This window comes from Trichechus manatus, unplaced genomic scaffold (assembly GCF_000243295.1).
Source record: "Trichechus manatus latirostris isolate Lorelei unplaced genomic scaffold, TriManLat1.0 scaffold00030, whole genome shotgun sequence".
Taxonomy (NCBI): Eukaryota; Metazoa; Chordata; class Mammalia; order Sirenia; family Trichechidae; genus Trichechus; species Trichechus manatus.
Genome location: NW_004443966.1, coordinates 17,759,829 through 17,777,758, shown reverse-complemented (window position 1 = coordinate 17,777,758; position 17,930 = coordinate 17,759,829). Strand labels below are relative to the sequence as shown.

At 40.4% G+C, this 17,930-nt stretch overlaps 2 protein-coding genes across 6 annotated transcripts in view; one reads left to right on the top strand and one right to left on the bottom strand.

Moving 5' to 3' along the window:
* Window positions 1-375: 375 nt before the first annotated feature.
* On the bottom strand, window positions 376-17,166 carry SENP8 (SUMO peptidase family member, NEDD8 specific). The gene is made up of 2 exons (XM_004374809.2): window positions 17,123-17,166; window positions 376-1,704 (listed from the first exon to the last, which is right to left on the bottom strand). Exon 2 carries the CDS (start codon window positions 1,666-1,668, stop codon window positions 1,030-1,032), a length of 639 nt encoding a protein of 212 aa, XP_004374866.1. The 5' UTR covers window positions 1,669-1,704; window positions 17,123-17,166; the 3' UTR covers window positions 376-1,029.
* Window positions 17,012-17,930, top strand: part of MYO9A (myosin IXA) — a 247,183-nt gene continuing 246,264 nt past the window's right edge. For 2 of the 5 annotated variants that reach the window (XM_023729773.1, XM_023729771.1), the window contains exon 1: window positions 17,012-17,280. The gene's annotated coding sequence lies outside the window, so the exon portion shown is untranslated. Of the gene's footprint in view, window positions 17,281-17,492; window positions 17,882-17,930 lie in introns of those variants that run through there. The other 3 variants (XM_023729772.1, XM_023729770.1, XM_023729777.1) reach the window with 2 other exon arrangements.

The following is a 17,930-nucleotide window of genomic DNA, read 5'->3' as shown; positions in this document are numbered from 1 at the left end:
TTGAATTAAGCATAAGGGTTGAGAAAGGTCATTTTTTTCTATCTTAAAAACAAACCAACTCTAAGATTGCAAACTTCAGATATAATAATAGACCTGAAATTACCCTGACATACTTGAAAATGATCCTGCCAGATTAAGGATAGAGAGAAGAGGAAAGCAGAATATTTATATGAAATAACAAGTAACCTTTGGCAGCAACTATGAGTTTTAGAATCACAGAACTTTGGGTATAAGGAGTGGATGAGTGCATGGCTAATAGACAAAGCAAGCAAAAGCTGTTACCAATCCAGAGTTGCAAGTCTCAGCACAAACTAAAAGGTCCATGACAGCCATTTATTTTAATGAAATTACTCAAGATTCTTCCTTTCTTAAAGCATTCTAGGAATTAGATGGGGAAGAAGAGCTAACATCTTGTTTATCAAGTATTTGCAAAGGTTAAGCAGACAGCCAGTTAAGTAGATAGAAGGTAAGTGAGAGAGAGATCACAGAACTGAATAATACTTAGGTCCTGAATGAAGTTAGGTCTTCATCTGCTTCCAGCCACTTATCTCTTTAGATATGTGGGATGTACAACAGGTTTTTGGTTCTTCTATAGTTTTCTTCTTGCATTTCAGTTGTCATTCTCTTTTCACTAAGGTCCATTCCTCTGGATTTCACATATTTTTGATGTGCTTTTCTTTGGAACAGACCAACGTGAATAGGAGACCAAAAGGGAATTAATTTTATACCAACAGGAAAAGAAAAGTCTTAGCTGAAAAGCATATGTAATAAATGTTAAGATATGTTGGTTTTAAGGTTTTGGTGCATAACTTCAAGACATTTTCACAGAACATAATGCTCTCAAGTGAGGATTAAAATGAAACTGTCCATTAGGATAATGCAGAAGATGACATTCCTTCAGGAAAAAGTAAGAATACTAAAGTTTTCCTCTACCAGGCATCTTCCCTTAGGCACTGAGATTGCAGTCATCCAACAAATGGGGACTGGCGGAAAGAGAGAACTTCAAAAGCCACAGACATACCTCAACAGTTAATTTTTAGCAAGTCTGGCAATGAGATCTTTCCATTCTCCCCTCTTCTTTGTGATGTATGTAGGTGTGAGTAACTGCAGTAGTACTTCTGGCTGTTGCCTAAAGAAGTTCTGACACAAGGCCTCAGTGTTACATATCACATACATCCCACAGTCATAGCTGTTTTGTTGAGCAGGGGCTTTCTCTTCCACAAAGGCCAGTCTGTCTCCTTTGCTGACTAAGAAAGCCTCCAGTTTCTCTGCTACCTGCTTTGCGTGGACCGAGTTGCTCCCGCTATGGGAATCATAATGAGAAAAGCTATTTTTATCTTGGAGATAAACTAACAAACTCCAGTGGGTTCCTCCAGCTGCCCGGTTGGAGTTATCATTGATGGCTAAAAACACAACTTTCTTGTGGGGGAGGTCCAGGGGTTCAAGGAACATGGCGATCTCCGCTGGGTTGCTAGTACACTTGATGAACTGGGTGACTTCGGGGCTGATGAAGCAGACTTGGTGACAGCTGTCATGAAACTGACTGTTGGCAAAGTACTCAAAGGCAAACCCAATAATATGGTCATTGAGCCAGCCTGGAGGATCCAACAGGGAGACATCTGATTGCCGTAGTAAACTGTCCATGTAACTCAAGACCACAGGGTCCATCCTCTACTGTCCAGGGCTGCTCCAAAATTCTAGAAGCTGAAGGAGAGGCAGAAGATAATATTGACTGTTGAAGCTGATGCCTGTCTATAAAACGAGGATCATAAACAGCAGCTACTCTTACAGGGTTGTGGTGAAGATTAAATATAATTGTAAAGTGCTTAGCAATAATGCCCAGCTAAGAGTAAACACTCAAGAAATCCTAGCTTATGTGCTGTGTGAACAATTAGTTAGAATAAAAACTTTGGAAATTTTCCATGCTGAAACAGTAAGCATTTAATTTTGTCTTTCAACGCAGAGATTGGTTAAAATCATAGCTAATGTTTTACCAAAAACCACAGCATTAACTGTATATTTAGCCCTTCAATGAACATGTATGATAACAATGGTGAATTATTTTTGTATTAAAGACGAATTTGCAAAGAGTCTGAAGAAAAAAGTTACTAATTACCAAGGGAAATAGTTTCCATTTCAACATTAATTTTCAGGAGAAAGATAAAATATTGCTTCCTCATTCCATAATGGAAAGTGACAGTGATTAGAGTTACAGTTAAAAGGAACCATAATTTCAAGAACAGAAAGTCACGAGAGTAATACAAATGAAATTCATTCCTGATTTCTGTCCAGCTATGAGTATGGGTGATTGTGTTTGCCCGTTTCATATCTTTAACCTCAAAGGATAAGATAAGATTACATAATGTTGGTAGTATAAGTTAGAAATTCTTTTGGTGTTGAAAGGGAGTGTGGCATAGGAATCAGGAAACCAGGGTCTAGCCAGTTCTACCACTGATTTGCTGGTCTCATCTCGAGCAAATCACTTAAATGATTTTGGCCCTGTTTTTGCCATCTGTGTAAAAAGTTTATGCCTTCCTTATATACCTCAAATAGTTGTACAGAAGGCCAAATAATTTTTCTCAAAGGTACTAAAAGAGTATAAAATGTTGTACAAATAATTATCATGTCATCATTTGGATGATAACTAGTAAAATAATCTGAAAAACCCAGGAGTGCTCCAAATCAATCAAAGCCAATGAGGTTTGGAAACAAATACCCTTCCATATTATCTTGTCCAGACAAAAGCACGAGTAACTTAAAGAAGAAGCAACACAAGTTGTATGATGAGATTAATACGCTTGCCATTACCCAGGGCAGAGTGCAAAGACAAGAAGTCTGATGGAGGTGGAAGATAACATAACATTTGAGACTATCAGACAGATAGTTAACTGCTATGCACTACCTTGGCAGCATAATGATATTTCTAAAACCACACAGCAAAAACTGTCACATGCGATTTGAGAGTACAAAACAAAGCATACTGTAAAAAAACAGTAACTGCTGTTAAGAGACTAGGCTAGAATTATGATATCATTCTAATAAACTCGGGCCATTAGACCAGTTATTTTAACCCTTGGTTACACCATCAAAACAATAAAATCCTGTGACATAACTATTTTCATGTAATGAAAACCCTGCAAAACCACTACAGAGAAGTAAAATATCCCTGAAGATAAAAAGCTAAAGTAAATGAGGTAACTAAGAAGCACCCAAGATGGTTGTATGGGCACACAGTACATACTCTGAACTACTTCAGAAACCACTGAGGGCTCTTTATGAGAAAAAAATATATACACAGAATAAGATGGCATGAATTAAGATTTTCTTAAGAAGAAAGAATAACTAGAGCAGAGACATAAATTGGAGCCAGGAATGAAGTCAACGAGGCATAGAGCACATTTGTTACGGGTGGGCCACAAATTTGGCTCTAAGGTTTTTAGCAGCTAACCAGAGAGAGTTAAGTTAAACATTTACAATGCTCATAAGGTAAAAACAAAGCAACTGCACAGAAGTAAAAACAATCTCTGTATTAAGGTCAGGCACTTTTTTGTCAAGAAATCTTGATAAAAGAAGACACAGTATATCATAATGAATAATATCCCACCATATCCTTATAATAGATGCAATAGTTCCATAGGATTGTTTCTTATAATGACCTTTAATATCTAGCCTGATGGCAAATGAGTGCACACAGCAATCTAGTAAAAGCTATTTTGTGGAGGCTAGGTGCTCAGCTGGTGTCCTGTTGGAGCCCGAGTGGTACAGTGGTTAAAGTCCTCCACTGCTACTTGAAAGGTTGGCAGTTCGAACACATCAGCTGCTTCATGGGAGAAAGATCTGCTTCCCTAAAGACTACAGCCTTGGAAACCCTATGGGGCAGTCCTACTCTATCCTATAGGGTTGTTATGAATCAGAATTGAGTTGATGGCAACTGGTTTGGTTTGGTTAAGTACAGTTGGCTCTCTGTATCTGTGGGTTGGCATCCGAGGATTCCATCAATCGCAGATGGAAAATACTCGGTGAGGGAGTGGGGGGAGAAAGGGAGGGGGAAGTTCTAAAAAGCAGAACATGAATATGCCATGTGCCGAGCACTATGCTGAATCCATGCGAAGGAAGCGATGTGTACGCATACTCTGCTGTAGCCTCTCCTCCCATCATTTCACAGGTCCTCAGTCTCTCTCCAGCACTCGTTGGAGCATTGTTCGCCTCGCCTCTTGTTCGTTTGCTACTTGTGTTGTGTGCACCCTTTGTTTCTGTGAAAAAATGGCTCCTAAAAAGCAACTAAGTGGTTAAAGCAATCCCTGAAAGGCTAAGTGTGAACGTAAACTGCTATCTCTGGGCAATACAGTGTAACAACTATTTACACAGTATTTACATTGTATTAAGTACTGAAAGTAATCTGGAGATGATTTAAAGTACACAGAGGATGTGTGTAGGTTATATGCAAATACTATGCCATTTTATATAACAGACTTGAGCATCTGTGGATTTTGGTATCTGTGAAGGTCCTGGAACCAGTCCCCTGAGATACTGAGGGATGACTGTACTCAGCCTGCTGATTTGACTTGCTCTAAGAGCAAGTGAATATGAAAAGGGAACACCCAATGCTGTCAATTTTATTACTACTCATGGTGATCCCATGTGTTACAGAATAGAACTGCTCCATAGGGTTTTCTTGGCTGAAATCCTTACAGAAGCAGATCGCCAGGACTTTCATCCGTGGTGCCACTAGGTGGGTCTGAACTGCCCACCTTAAGGTTAGGAACCCGCTGCCGTCGAGTCGATTCTGACTTATAGTGACCCTACAGGACAGGGTAGAACTGCACCATAGGGTTTCCAAGGAGTGGCTGCTGGGATTTGAACTGCCAACATTTTGATTAGCACCCGAGCTTTTAACCACTGCGCCACCAAGGCTGCTTTAGGTTAACAGTAAAGTGCAAAGCGTTTGTGCCACACGGTGACCCGTAAAACCCAAAAGAAAACATAAAAAACAAAACAGAACAAAAAAAAACCAGTTGCTGTCAAGGTGATTCCAACTCACGGTGTTCCTACGTGTGTCAGAGTAGTGCTGTACTCTATGGGGTTTTCAATGGCTGATTTTTCAGAAGCAGATTGCCAGGCCTTTCTTCTGAGGTACCTCTGGATGAACTCAATCCACCTCTGGGTAGACTTCAACCAACCATCTTTTGGTTAGCAGCCAAGTGCTTAACCATTTGCGCCATCCAGGGACTCCAGCAGAAAACATACTATTCCAGAATTGTGAACTTAACTCATTTTCCCCCTAATTGTTCAGTAATGGCTCTTTAAAAAAAAGAAATAGCCTTACTCGGCTGTTTTTGAAATACATTACAAAGTGCAGCAGTTCTACTCATTTTAAATGAAGATTGTAAAAGTCAGCAGTTTTTAAGTGCAGTGCCCCTCTTACCCCTTTTGGCTACTGTTTCAAATTGTACCAAACTCCAAGTGCTCAGAGATATGTTCTGTGCTTCTCAAAATGGATACATGGCTGGGTGCCATTAGGTATTTAAAAAAATAAAAAACTAAAACATAAATACAGGTTAATCACAGTACATCTTCCCAGAGCCTCAATTTCACTAGCTTTGCGGGGAAAAGATCCAAGCAATTTAACTGGTAACTTAAAATATTGTAAGTTAACATAAACAGGGCTATATTGTAGAATAAAACGCAAAATATCAAATTTTGAAAATAAAATATGACATTTCCACAGAACTTTTGTGCCCATGGCAGGAGATTTTCTCTGCTTCATTCATTCTATTCTGCCCGCTTGGATACTTCAGTGGAAGACTCTAATTACTATCCACAACTGATGTGCTTGTAACATAAACCCCTAATACTTAGGAACCTGACTCCCTAATATTTAATAAAGATATGAGCACAAGCTTGTGCTTTAGTAGTTTAAATGTATATATGAGCAATACAATTATTAAAGCAAGTTCCTTCCTTTGGTAAAAATATATTAGTGTCTCCTGTGTGACAATTTACCTGAATGAATCAGACCTGAAATTGAACTAAGCAATGTATAATGAAATACAGACAACATCCTAGAGTTTTCTATTTTCTTCACCCCTGACATCTAATCCATAACAAATGCTGTTGATTCCACAGCCAAAATGTTCTGAATTCGTCCATGGCATTTTGCCTTTCACTACTATCATCCTAATCAAATCCATCATCATTTCTTGTCTTGACATAGTCTAACAGGTCTCCTTATTTACACTGTAGACCCCCTCCAGTTAATTCTCCATATAGCTGTCAGAGTAATTGTTTAAAAAGTTAAGTCATGTGTCTCCGCCTTAAAACTTAAAACAGTAGCTTAATACCACACTTAGAAAAAAATGCAAAAAAGCTACAATACTCTACATGATTATATGGCCCCAGCTACCTCTTCAATTGCATCTCCTATTACTGTTCTCCCCTTGCTCACTAACTTCTAGTTAAACCAAGCTTGTTTTTATTCCTCAACACACCACACTTTTTCCCTCCTGAGTGGGAGGGACCTTGCCTGGACCTTCTGGCGCTGGCACCTTCTGTTGGATAGATCTCAGCTTAAATGTCACTCATTCAGATTTTCTCTAGATCAGCCAAAATAAAGAGGCCAACCAGTCACTCTCTATCACATCCTCTAATTTTAATTCCTTGTGTAACAGCGGTTAAGTGTTTGGCTGCTAACCAAAAGGTCGGCAGTTCAAATCCACCAGCCGCTCCTTGGAAACCCTATGGGGCAGTTCTACTCCGTGCTCTAGGGTCACTATGAGTTGGAACCGACTCAATGGCACTCAACAACAACAACATAGCACTCATAACTACCTGATAATTTTTTAAAAAATTTATTTGCTTGTTGGTTAATTCTTTATGTCTCTCTGGAGCAAGAATATAAGCTCCATGAGAATAAGGGAACAAGAGACCTTGTCTGTCTTGTTTATTATACTAGACCAAGGGCCTAAAACATTGCTTGTCAGGCAAGTACTCGATAAATAATAGTAGAATAAATGAATGAATAATGCAGTATGGATCGCAACGTGATATAAAAGTGCTGCAGAAAAATGTTTAGTACACAAATTTTAGATTTACAGAGTCTTTTTGTAAGGGTCTTTACTCTCTCTTCTAGTTGAACTTCCTACTTCATGCAAGAATTCTTAATTTCTAATCCGACTGAAAATGGTGCAGGAACTTAGCTCACTACATATTTTTTTATATTTTATTTTCATTGTTGTTGTTGAGAATATACACAGAACATATACCAATTCAACAATTTCTACATGTACAATTCACTGACATTGATATTCTGAGTTGTGCAACCATTCTCACTCTCCTTTTCTGAGTTGTTCCTCCCCCATTAACATAAACTCACTGCCCCCTAAATTTCCTGTCTAATCTTTCAAGTTGCTGTTGTCAATTTAATCCCATATAGATAGAGCTTAAAAAAGCACAATGCTTAAGGCATTCTTTTCTAGTTAAGCTAAATTACTGTTTGGTTTTAACCAGATTTTAGGGGATATTTTTGGTTTAAGGTTTAAAAATTATTGCAGAGCAATAGTTTCAGGGGTTCATCCAGCACCCTTGGCTGCTGAAAGTCTGGAGTACATAAGAAGTCGAAATTCTGTTCTATATTCTCCCCCTTTTGATCAAGATTCTTCTATGGACTCACTGATCAATATGTTCTGTAATGGTAGCCAGGCACCATTTATTAATCCTTTTTTTTTTTAATAGTGCTTTAAGTGATAGTTCACAGTTTGTTACTTTCTCATATAAAAATTTATACACACTTTGTTAAGTGACCCTAGCTGCTCTCCTTATAATGTGACAGCACACTCCTCCTTTCTACCCTGGATTTCCCGTGTCCATTCAACCAGCTCCAGTCCCCTTATGCCTTCTCATCTCATCTCACCTCCGGTCAGGAACTGCCCATTTACTCTCATGTATCTACTTGAGCTAAGAAGCACTCTCTTCTCGAGTAGCATTTTATGTCTTATAGTCCAGTCTAATTTTTGTCTGAAGAGTTGGCTTTGGGAATGGTTTCAGTTCTGGGCTACAAGAGAGTCTGGGGGCCATGTCTTCCAGGGTCCTTCCAGTCTCCGTCAGACCATTAAGTCTGGTCTGTTTACTAGAATTTGAGTTCTGCACCCCACTTTTCTCCTGCTCTGTCAGGGACTCTCTGTTGTATTCCCTATCAGGGCGGTCATTGGTGGTAGGCAGGCACCATCTAGTTCTTCTGGTCTCAGGCTGATGGAGTCTCTGGCCTATGTGGCCCTTTCTGTCTCTTGGGCTAATATTTTCCTTGTGTCTTTGGTGTTCATCATTCTCCTTTGCTTCAGGTGGGTTGGGACCAACTGATGCACCTTGGACAGCCACTCGCTAGCTTTTAAGAACCCAGAGGGCCAGGTACCATTTAGTCCTTCTGGTCTCATGGCAAAGGAGGCAGTTGTTCATGGAGGCAATTAGCCACACATTCCATTTCCTCATCATATTCCCGACTCTCCTTTCTCTGACCAACTGTTGTACCTTGGATTGCTGCTCGCAAGCTTTTAATACCCCAGCACTACGCAAAGAACTTGGTGAAAATATTCTTTATCTGCAATGCCCAATACGGTAGCCGCTAGCCACGTGTGGCTACTGGGCACTTGAAATATGGCTACTGTGAGGAACTAAATATTTAAATTAACTTAATTTAAATTTAAATAGCTGCATTGGACAGCACATGGGGCTTTTACAGGTATTTCTTGAAAGAAAAAAATAAGATTACATAGTTAAGTTAGGGAAATGCTGTAACCTAAAACTACCTTATTGGAGATTCATCATGCTCACAAGCAGGTTAGAGGCTGTAAGAAATTCTGTAATAAACACGTTTAGCTTTTTCTGGTCCAGTTTTTTCCCAAACTCATTTGACTATGGAACACTTTTTTTTTTTTTTTTTTAAGTAGAATTAGCTCCTTTTTTTTAGGGTAGAATTTTTGGTAGAATTAGCATCTACTGTCTGTGCACTGAAGTTTGGGATATGCTGTATTATTCAATAAATGGCATAGGGAAAGTTGTTAATCACTTGATTAAAAAAAAGTTAGAGTCCTACCTCATATGAAATTAATTAATATTTCAGATAGAACTGTAAACAAATACAAGCTTTCAGGAGGATAAATTATCATTATATTTTACGTCTTATGAAATGTTACATTCGTACAAATTCTACTTTTAAAAATTTGTCTTAAGGGAAACATTAAGGATGTGTGCAAAAATTTAATATGATGGCAGCAATACGAAAAATCAGAAACCACCTGAATGTTCAAAAGAGGACTGGAAAATTTAAATAATAGGGTTTCCATACGATGGACTATTTTTCAACCACTAAAAATAAAGTTGTAGACAAAAATATATTAACATAGAAAGATGTTCATGATATGTTGTGAAAAAGGGAAGTTATGTAAAAATTTGATTATGATAAAATATATACAAAAATAATCAAGAATGACATCCATCAAAAGTTTAAAAATATAGTTTTAAGAGGTAGGATTATTAATAATTTTTTTGCTTTTTTCCTTCTACCTTTTGATACTGTGTTTTATTTTTCCCCCTTTTATTTTTTAATGAACACATAACCAGAAAATACAGCTATTCCCATTTTGGAAAAAAAAAAATTATATATCTCCTAATCTTACACTAAACTATGTCTGTTTCTTCAACCCACTGGTTTTACTTCTGTCCCCTGGAGGAAAATAGGGTAAGTTTTTCTCTTCTCTCTTCTACAAACCTCCAAACACAAAGATTTAAAAATAATCTGATGCATGCTAAAACTGGAAGATTATATCCAATTTCTATGTATGATTCCATTTTCAATTTCACAAAAAAGAATTATATCCAAGACCAAATGTGCTCTTCAAGGCAGCATAAACTGAAATATTTTCAGGAAGGAAGTTTAAGCCTTTTTTTTTTGGCTTCAATATCACCCAATTAAACATTTCCTTTTAAATGCTAAGACCAAACCACCCGAAGATTTGTATAAAGTGGCATGTAAAAATTACAATCCGATTTCTACATCTCTCTTGAGGGTAGCGATTAGATTTTACTCATCCCTATATCTTCAGTGCCAGACCAATTAGAGGTTTTAACAAATGAATTTTTTTTCCTGAACAAAATACAGAAATGAAATACATTTTAGTTCTTTTATTTTTTTGTTGTTGAAAATATACGCAGCAAAACATACACCAATTCAACAGTTTCTACATGTACAATTTAGTGACACTGATTACATTCTTTGAGTTGTGCAACCATTCTCAACCTCCTTTTCTGAGTTGTTCCTCCCTCACTGACAAAAACTCACTGCCCCCTAAAGTTCCTATCTAGTCTTTCCAGGTGCTGTTATCAATTTGATACCATATAGATAGTTCTTAAAAGATCATAATGCTCAAGGGAGACCTTTTTTACTAGTTAAGCTAAACTACTGTTTGGTTTTAAGATGACTTCAGGGGATATTTTCGGTTTAAGGTTTAAAGATTATCGCAGAGCAATAGTTTCAGGGGTTCATCTACCATCCACGGCTCTAGAAAATCTAGAGTCCATGAGAATTTTAAATTCTGTTCTGCATTTTCCCCCTTTTGATCAGAGATTCTTCTATGGAATCTCTGATCAAAATGGTCAGTAATGGTAGCCAGGCACCATCTAGTTCTTCTGGTCTCATGGCAAAGGAGGCAGTTGTTCATGGAGGCAACTAGCCACACATTCCATATCCTTCTCCTATTCCTGACTCTCCTTCTTCCTCTGTTGCTCCAGGTGAACAGAGACCACTGTTGTGCTTGGATGGCGCCCTGCAAGCTTTTAGTACCCCAAGCCCTACACAACAAACCAGGAGGTAGAAGAGAAGCACTAAACACATTATTAGGTCAATTAACTAGGATACCCCTTGAAATCATGACCCTAAACCTCAAAACCAAGGAAGCAAATCTCCTGAAGTGTTTAGTTGTACATAAGCAGCCTCAGCAGCTACTCTTGTTATTCTTGTAAATATAAGAAATGAAATATATTTTTAAAAACTACTAATACAAAATTTGTTATAAACATAGGAAACTGTCTCAATTTTATAAATAATTTGAACACTAGCCCTCTAATATTGATATTTCACGGAGGAATATAACTCTACAAGTAGAGACACCATTTGGTGTGATGATGATATACGGTTAACTTCATTAATTTCCATTTAGTCCTGCCTTGGGCCAGGGAGACGAACTAAGTGGTCTTTTAGGATTTCATCTAGCTCCAAGGCTCTCCGTTTGCTGCTCTGTTATTACTAACTGCCATTGAATAGACTGATTCATGGTGACCCTATATGTGTTAGAGGAGAACTGTGCTTGATATGGTTTTCAATGGCTGATTTTTCAGAATTAGATCACCAAGCCTTTCTTTGAGGTGCCTCTGTGTGGACTTGAACAGCCAACCTTTCATTTGGTAGCTGAGCAGGTAATTGTTTGTGCTACCAAGGGGTACCACTCTGTCTATTAGGCATGGCTATCAATGGCTAATGTGTCATTGATCATGAAAATAATTTTATTCCCAGTCTACCATTTCTACCTCTAGGGTTCTATCTGTAATTGTATACATTTTTTTTCCTTTTTTCCTTAGTATAAACTTGGTAAAACACAAGCCTTTTCTTATATTGACTTTGTTTGACATTTTTTGAGAAATGACTTCATACAACTGAAAAATTTGAAATGAACTGTAGTGGGGGACAGTGCGTGGGGAGGCCATTAAATTTAATGAGAAGTCTGAGTAAAATAACACTTTATAAAAGAGTGGACAATATTTTATTCTGGTACATACAGTAATGGATAACATTGTGAAGAAATGGAATTCCAGAAACTTCACTGTGCTCATGAGGAATCTGTACATAGACCAAGACACAGTCATTCGAACAGAACAAGGGGCTACTGCACGGTTTAAAATCAGTAAAGATGTGCATCAGGGCTGCATCCTTTCACTATACTTATTCAATCTATATGCTGAGCAAATAATCTGAGAAGCTGGACTACATGAAGAAGAACTCAGCATCAGGATTGGAGGCGGCATTAACAACCTGTGATATGCAGATGACACAACCTTGCTTGTGGAAAGCGAAGGGGACTTGAAGTACTTACTGATGAAGATCAAAGACTACAGCTTTCGTATGGATTACATCTCAAAATAAAGAAAACAAAAATTCTTACAACCTGACCAATAAGCAACTTAATGATACACGGAGAAAAGACTGAAGTTGTCAAGAATTTCATTTCACTTGGATCCACCATCAACACCTATGGAAGCAGCAGTCAAGAAATCAAACAAATTGGACTGGGCAAATCCGCTGCAAAAGACCTCCTTAAACAGTTGAAAAGCAAAGATGTCACCTTGAGGACTAAGGTGCACCTGACACAAGCCATGGTATTTTCAGTTGCCTCATGTGCATGCAAAAGCTGGACAATGAACAAGGAAGACTGAAGAATTGATGCATTTGAATTATGGTGTTGGTGGAGAATACTGAATACAGCACAGACTGCCAGAAGAACGAACCAATCTCTTCTGGAGGAAGTACAGCCAGAATGCTCCTTAGAGGTGAGGATAGTGAGATTTTGTCTCGCTTACTTTGGACATGTTATCAGGAAGGACCAGTCCCTGGAAAAGGACATCAGGCTTGGTAAAGTAGAGGATCAGTGAAAAAGTGGAAGACCCTCAACAAAATGGATTGACACAACGGCTGCAACAATGGGCTCAAACACAGCACTGACCGTGAGGATGGCACAGGACCAGGCAGTGTTTTCTTCTGTTGTGCGTGGGGTTGCTATGAGTCAAAAACAATTTGAAAGCACTTAACAACAACATATATTAATAAATAAAGGTTGTTAAAGTATGGTCAAGCTAAAATCCTAATTTGCTTGATTTCATAAATAAATCATTGTGTTATGGATTTAACTGTGTATCCTCAAAATATGTGTTGAATTCCTGACCCCAGTACCTGTGGATATGATTCTGTTTGGAAAGAGGGGTTTTCTTTTGTTATGTTAATCAGGCCATACCAGTACAGGGTGGATCCTAAACCTAGTCACCTTTGAGTTGTAAAAAGACCAGGACAGACACAAAAATACACATGAGCGAAGACAGATATCATGTGAGGAGTATCCACAAGCCAAGAAACACCAAGGAACACCCAGGGCTGTTGATAAAGAAGGAAGTAACATGGCCAAGACTGATTTGGACTTTTTCGCCTCTAGTACTGTGAGAAAATACATTTCTGTTCTTTAAAGCCACCCACTCATGGTATTTGTGTTACAGCAGCACTAGGAGACTAAGAACATTGTGTTCAACACATGGTAGCTATGTGCAAACAATACTGTTTGAAAAGGTTTGAAAAGGCTACAAATACATACAAGATTTATTCATTTGTCTAGTCTCTTCATGCCTATCGTCTCCCTTGACAATCTAACCTGCACATTACTACAAAACTAATTTTTCAAATAGAACTCTAATTACATTATTCTACTCCAAGAATTTCAACATCTCTCCATCATCCATCAAATTAAGTAAGTACAAATTACAGTCTGGCTTTCAAGGATTTCCACAAAAATAGACTCAGTCTACCTTTCCTGGGTTATCTCCTAGTACTGCCCTGGTGGCACAATGATTAAAGCGCTTGGCTGCCAACCAATAACCAAAAGGTTGGCGGTTTGAACCCACCAGCAGCTCTGTGGGAGAATAATGTGGCAGTCTGCTTCCATTAAGATTTACAGACTTGGAAACCCTGAGACAGTTCTACTGTGTCCTATAGGGTCGCTATGAGTCAGAATTGACTCAACAGCAGTGGTTTGACTGCTCCCATATACTTACACACTTACAAGGTCATCCCCCCTAGAGGCCCAGATTGCTGGGCAGCTGTAGATTAGTACTTTTGTCACTACCACTGAGGTATAGGAGGAACAGGAGAAGAAAAGAGCCAGTACATAACTTCCCACTCTATCCCAAAAGAGAGGATGGGAAGTGAACACTGCTCTAGTACCTTTCTGAAACACAGATCTGATCTGTTATGCTCTTGCTTAAAACCTTTACACCAAGGGTTCTTTTAAACCTGGGATTTATGGGCCAGGTTGTGGCTAGAATTTAAGGGTCCCATGAACTTGGACTGGGAAAAAAGTTACATTTATTTTCAATAATCTCTGGCTGAAATTTAACATTTTCTTCAATTACAAGTGTAGGCAATAAACCATATTAGCCATTCTAAGTCTCTGTCAGCGTTAGAAATCTCAGATATTTTCAAATCACATTAAAGTTGAGATACAAATATCTCAAGAATGTTATTTAAACTGATTATTACTTTGTGATTACATAATTAGACCCCTGCCAGGTATTATATAATGCATAAAGAAGCACATATATAACTTACACATTTAATATTTTGAAAATGGTTTCAATAAAATTGGTTTCCTTTATATTTCTATATATTTTATTTTCTACATTTAAAAACATTATTCTGAGATAGGGGCCACAGGCCAGAATGCCAAAGCAGTCCATGGCATAAAAGAGGTTAAGAACCTCTACTATTTATACCTATTAATTGCTTATAGTGTAAAACCTAAACTTTCTGGTATGGAATTCTAGGCTCCTCTCAATCTGTTCATACCCCACTTTATTGCCTTTATCTCTGCCCCACCCCTACTCTCCATACTATGCTCTGGCCATAGCACACAATAGTAACTCTTATCTGGACTTAGATAGACAGGTTTTGGGATTAATCCTAGTTAACCCTCATGTGCAGCCACCATCCTTCTGTCAGTGGTCCTTTGTGTGTTGCTATGATGCTGAAAAGGTTTCAGAAGAGCTTTCAGATTAAGATGGACTAGGAAGAAAGGCCTGGCGATCTACTCCTGAAAATCAGCCAATAAATACCCTACGGACCACATGGCCCAATCTGCAATCAATCAAGGGGATGGTGCAGGATTGGATAGTGTTTCCTTCAGTTGTGCATGGGGTCGCCATGAGTCGGGGGCCTACCTGATGGTGGCTAACAATAGACAGTAGCATGCACTGTTCTGGGCTTTGCCTTAACTGCTCTTTTCTGTCTGCCAACTGAACTCTTCTTTGTTTAAAGGTCTGTTTTCCCCAATACTTTGTGACCGGAGTCCCTGGGTAGTGCAAATGGTTAACACACTTGGCTGTAAGTCCATCCAGAGATATCTTGGAAGAAAGGCCTGGCAATCTACTTTAGAAAAATCAGCCACCGAAAACCCTATGGAGCACAGTTCTACTCTGACATATATGGGGGTTGCCATGATTTGGAGTATATTTGACACCAACTTCTTTTTTTTTTTTTTAAATCTACTAGGGCTGTATATTATACATCTTTACATCTCAGTCTTCACTTATAGTTGTTACTTCTTAAAAGATTAATGAATGACTAATAGAAGACAGATTCTAAACTGGCAAGGTACTGTGTGTAGTAATCTTTAGGGGAATGTAAGTTGGTTTTTCAATAGCATAAATTGGCTTAGCTCTGCTCTTTGTGAGGATATATAAAACCTGAACTCTAAGGGTGGATTCCCAGCTGATAAATACTGGATGGAAGGGAAAGGAAAAGGATGAGGGCAGTAACTGAAGCAGTTCTTGTAAGAGTGAGGGATGGAACTCCGCTGAGGGGAAAGCAGGAGCAGCTCTTTCTCCATTTCCCAGAGCAGTTATTCAAATCTTTTATTGCTCTGCTCAAGTTTCTTGTCCCATCCCTAACTCTCTCTTTCATCAAATAACCCCCCTCTTACATTTCACAGTGTCAACTCCCCCAACTTTCTGCCCTTCCCTACTTCCCTTCTCTCTAGTCTAGTGGTTCTCAACCCTGAGCATTAGAGTCACCTGGGCAGCATTAAACAAACAAACAAAAACTGATGCCTGGACCCTAATCTAGAGTTTAATTGGTCTAGCATGGGGCAACAGTATTATTTTGGATAAAAAAAAACCTTCCGAGGTGATAATAAGGTACATACAAGGTTGAGACTACACTGATAAAGGTTTCACTAGTGTTCTGCTTCCAAATCTTGATCTTATAAATTAGCCTCTATCTCCTTTGAATTGGAGCCCTGGTGGCACAGTAGTTAAGAGCTCATGCTGTTAACGAAAACATCAGTAGTTCAAATCCAGCAGCCACTCCTTGGAAACTCTATAGAGCAGTTCTACCTTGTTGCTATGAGTTGGAATCGACTGGATGGCAATGAGTTCTCCCTTGAATTGCCCGAGTCTCCTATCTTAAAAAAATTCCTTGTCGCCTATATTTTCTCTTATCCTTTACAAGAATGCTTCCTTAAAGAGAAGTTTACACCAGCATGGTGTCCAGCAGCTATATGACATTCCTAACTTTTTACTCTTCCAGGACAATACTGTCATATGCTTTTGCCCCTGTTATTCTCTCTGCTTCCGCCTCCTTTCTCATTTCCTTGTTCAGCTAATGATCACTAGTCTTTTAATAGTCTTTGAAAGAGTGAAACAGGAGTCCTTGGGTAGTGCAAACGGTTGATTGATCGGCTGCTAACCCAAAGGCTGGAGTTTAGCAGCTGGCGTCCACCCAGAGGCGCGTGGAAAGAAAGGTCTGGCGATCTACTTCCAAAGAATCAACCACTGAACACCTTACGGAGCACAGTTCCACTGTGACACACATGGGATCACCATGAGTTGGAATCGATTCCACTGGGCAAATGTTTTCTTTCCTTCTGTGCTCAGAGGGCATCCTGTGCTTTTTTTTCTATTACAATTTTTATTCTACGGATTCTCTCGTCGTGTCCCATACTACACGGCACTTCAGAAAGCTGAGACTATTTTACTCGCCTGGGATTTTCCGGAGCCTAAGGCATGGAAAGTACTCAAGTGAAAGTCTGAGGATTGAATGAAGAGGAAGACTTGAAAACGGAGGTCAGGGGCGGGGACATGCGGGCGGAGGGGGCGGGTGTGTATGTGGAAAGGGGCGGAGGCTAGGAGGGGCGGCACTGAGAACCCAACGCCAGAATGGGGAGGGGGCACGGAAACGCCAGAGTCTGTATGGACGGCAAACCGAGCCAGTGCCAGGATAAACTCACAGACAAACCGAAGTAGAGAGGCGGCTTCTTACCTGCCTCGGGCCTCACCACCCCAACCAGCCTTCAGCGTCTCCGTATTGACCGGAAAGCGAGAGCTACAGTCGCAAACCCAGAGTTTTCGTCCTCAACTTTGCGACATTCCTCTCTATTAGAGGGAAAAAGCTAAGGCAGTCTCCATCTCTACCGTAAGGTGAGGAAGAAAAGTTTGGGAGGGGCTGCCTGGGGCGGAAGAAATGGGGCGGGTCCACGCAAGCGCATGTAGTACACTCCGGCGGCGTCACGTGCGTGGGCGGGCCGGGGCGGGGCGGTCGATGGGGGCGTGGGAGGTAAGTGCGCGCGCGCCTGCTCGCCTGCAGCCGAGGAGTCGCGCGGGGCGGGGCCGCGTGCGGGGCGTCGGGGGCGCGCGGGCCGTAGCCGACGAGGAACGCGGCGGCAGTTGGTTGTGGCTGTTCAGTCCAGCCAGGACAGTGAGAGGCGGCGGAGGCTGTATCCGCTGCACCGGCAGAAGAGGCGACAGTGGTTGAGACGGCAGTCCAACGCGTGCTCTCTGGTCTGGGTGCGGCGGGGGATGTGCCTGCCCAGGCCGGGCGGAGTCTTTCTGACAGGGCGGGGGATGCGCGGCAGCCCCTCGCCGGGACCCTGAAGCAGCCGGGCCCACCCTCCCGAAACCGTCCGACCCTCAGTGGTATCCGCGTCAGCCGCCTCCTCCGGCCTGACTCTGGGGCCGAGGCTGGGAGGCGGCTTCCGCCGACGAAGAGGGGACTGTGGTGGTCGCAGCGGCGGAGCCCGAGGTAAGACCCGCCCAAGCCGCCCGGAGGCCCGGCTGCCCGGTCCGGCCCA

Coding starts and splice junctions, on each gene's coding strand:
- SENP8 (XM_004374809.2), bottom strand. CDS start 1,668: ATGGACCCTGTGGTCTTGAGTTACATGGACAGTTTACTACGGCAATCA.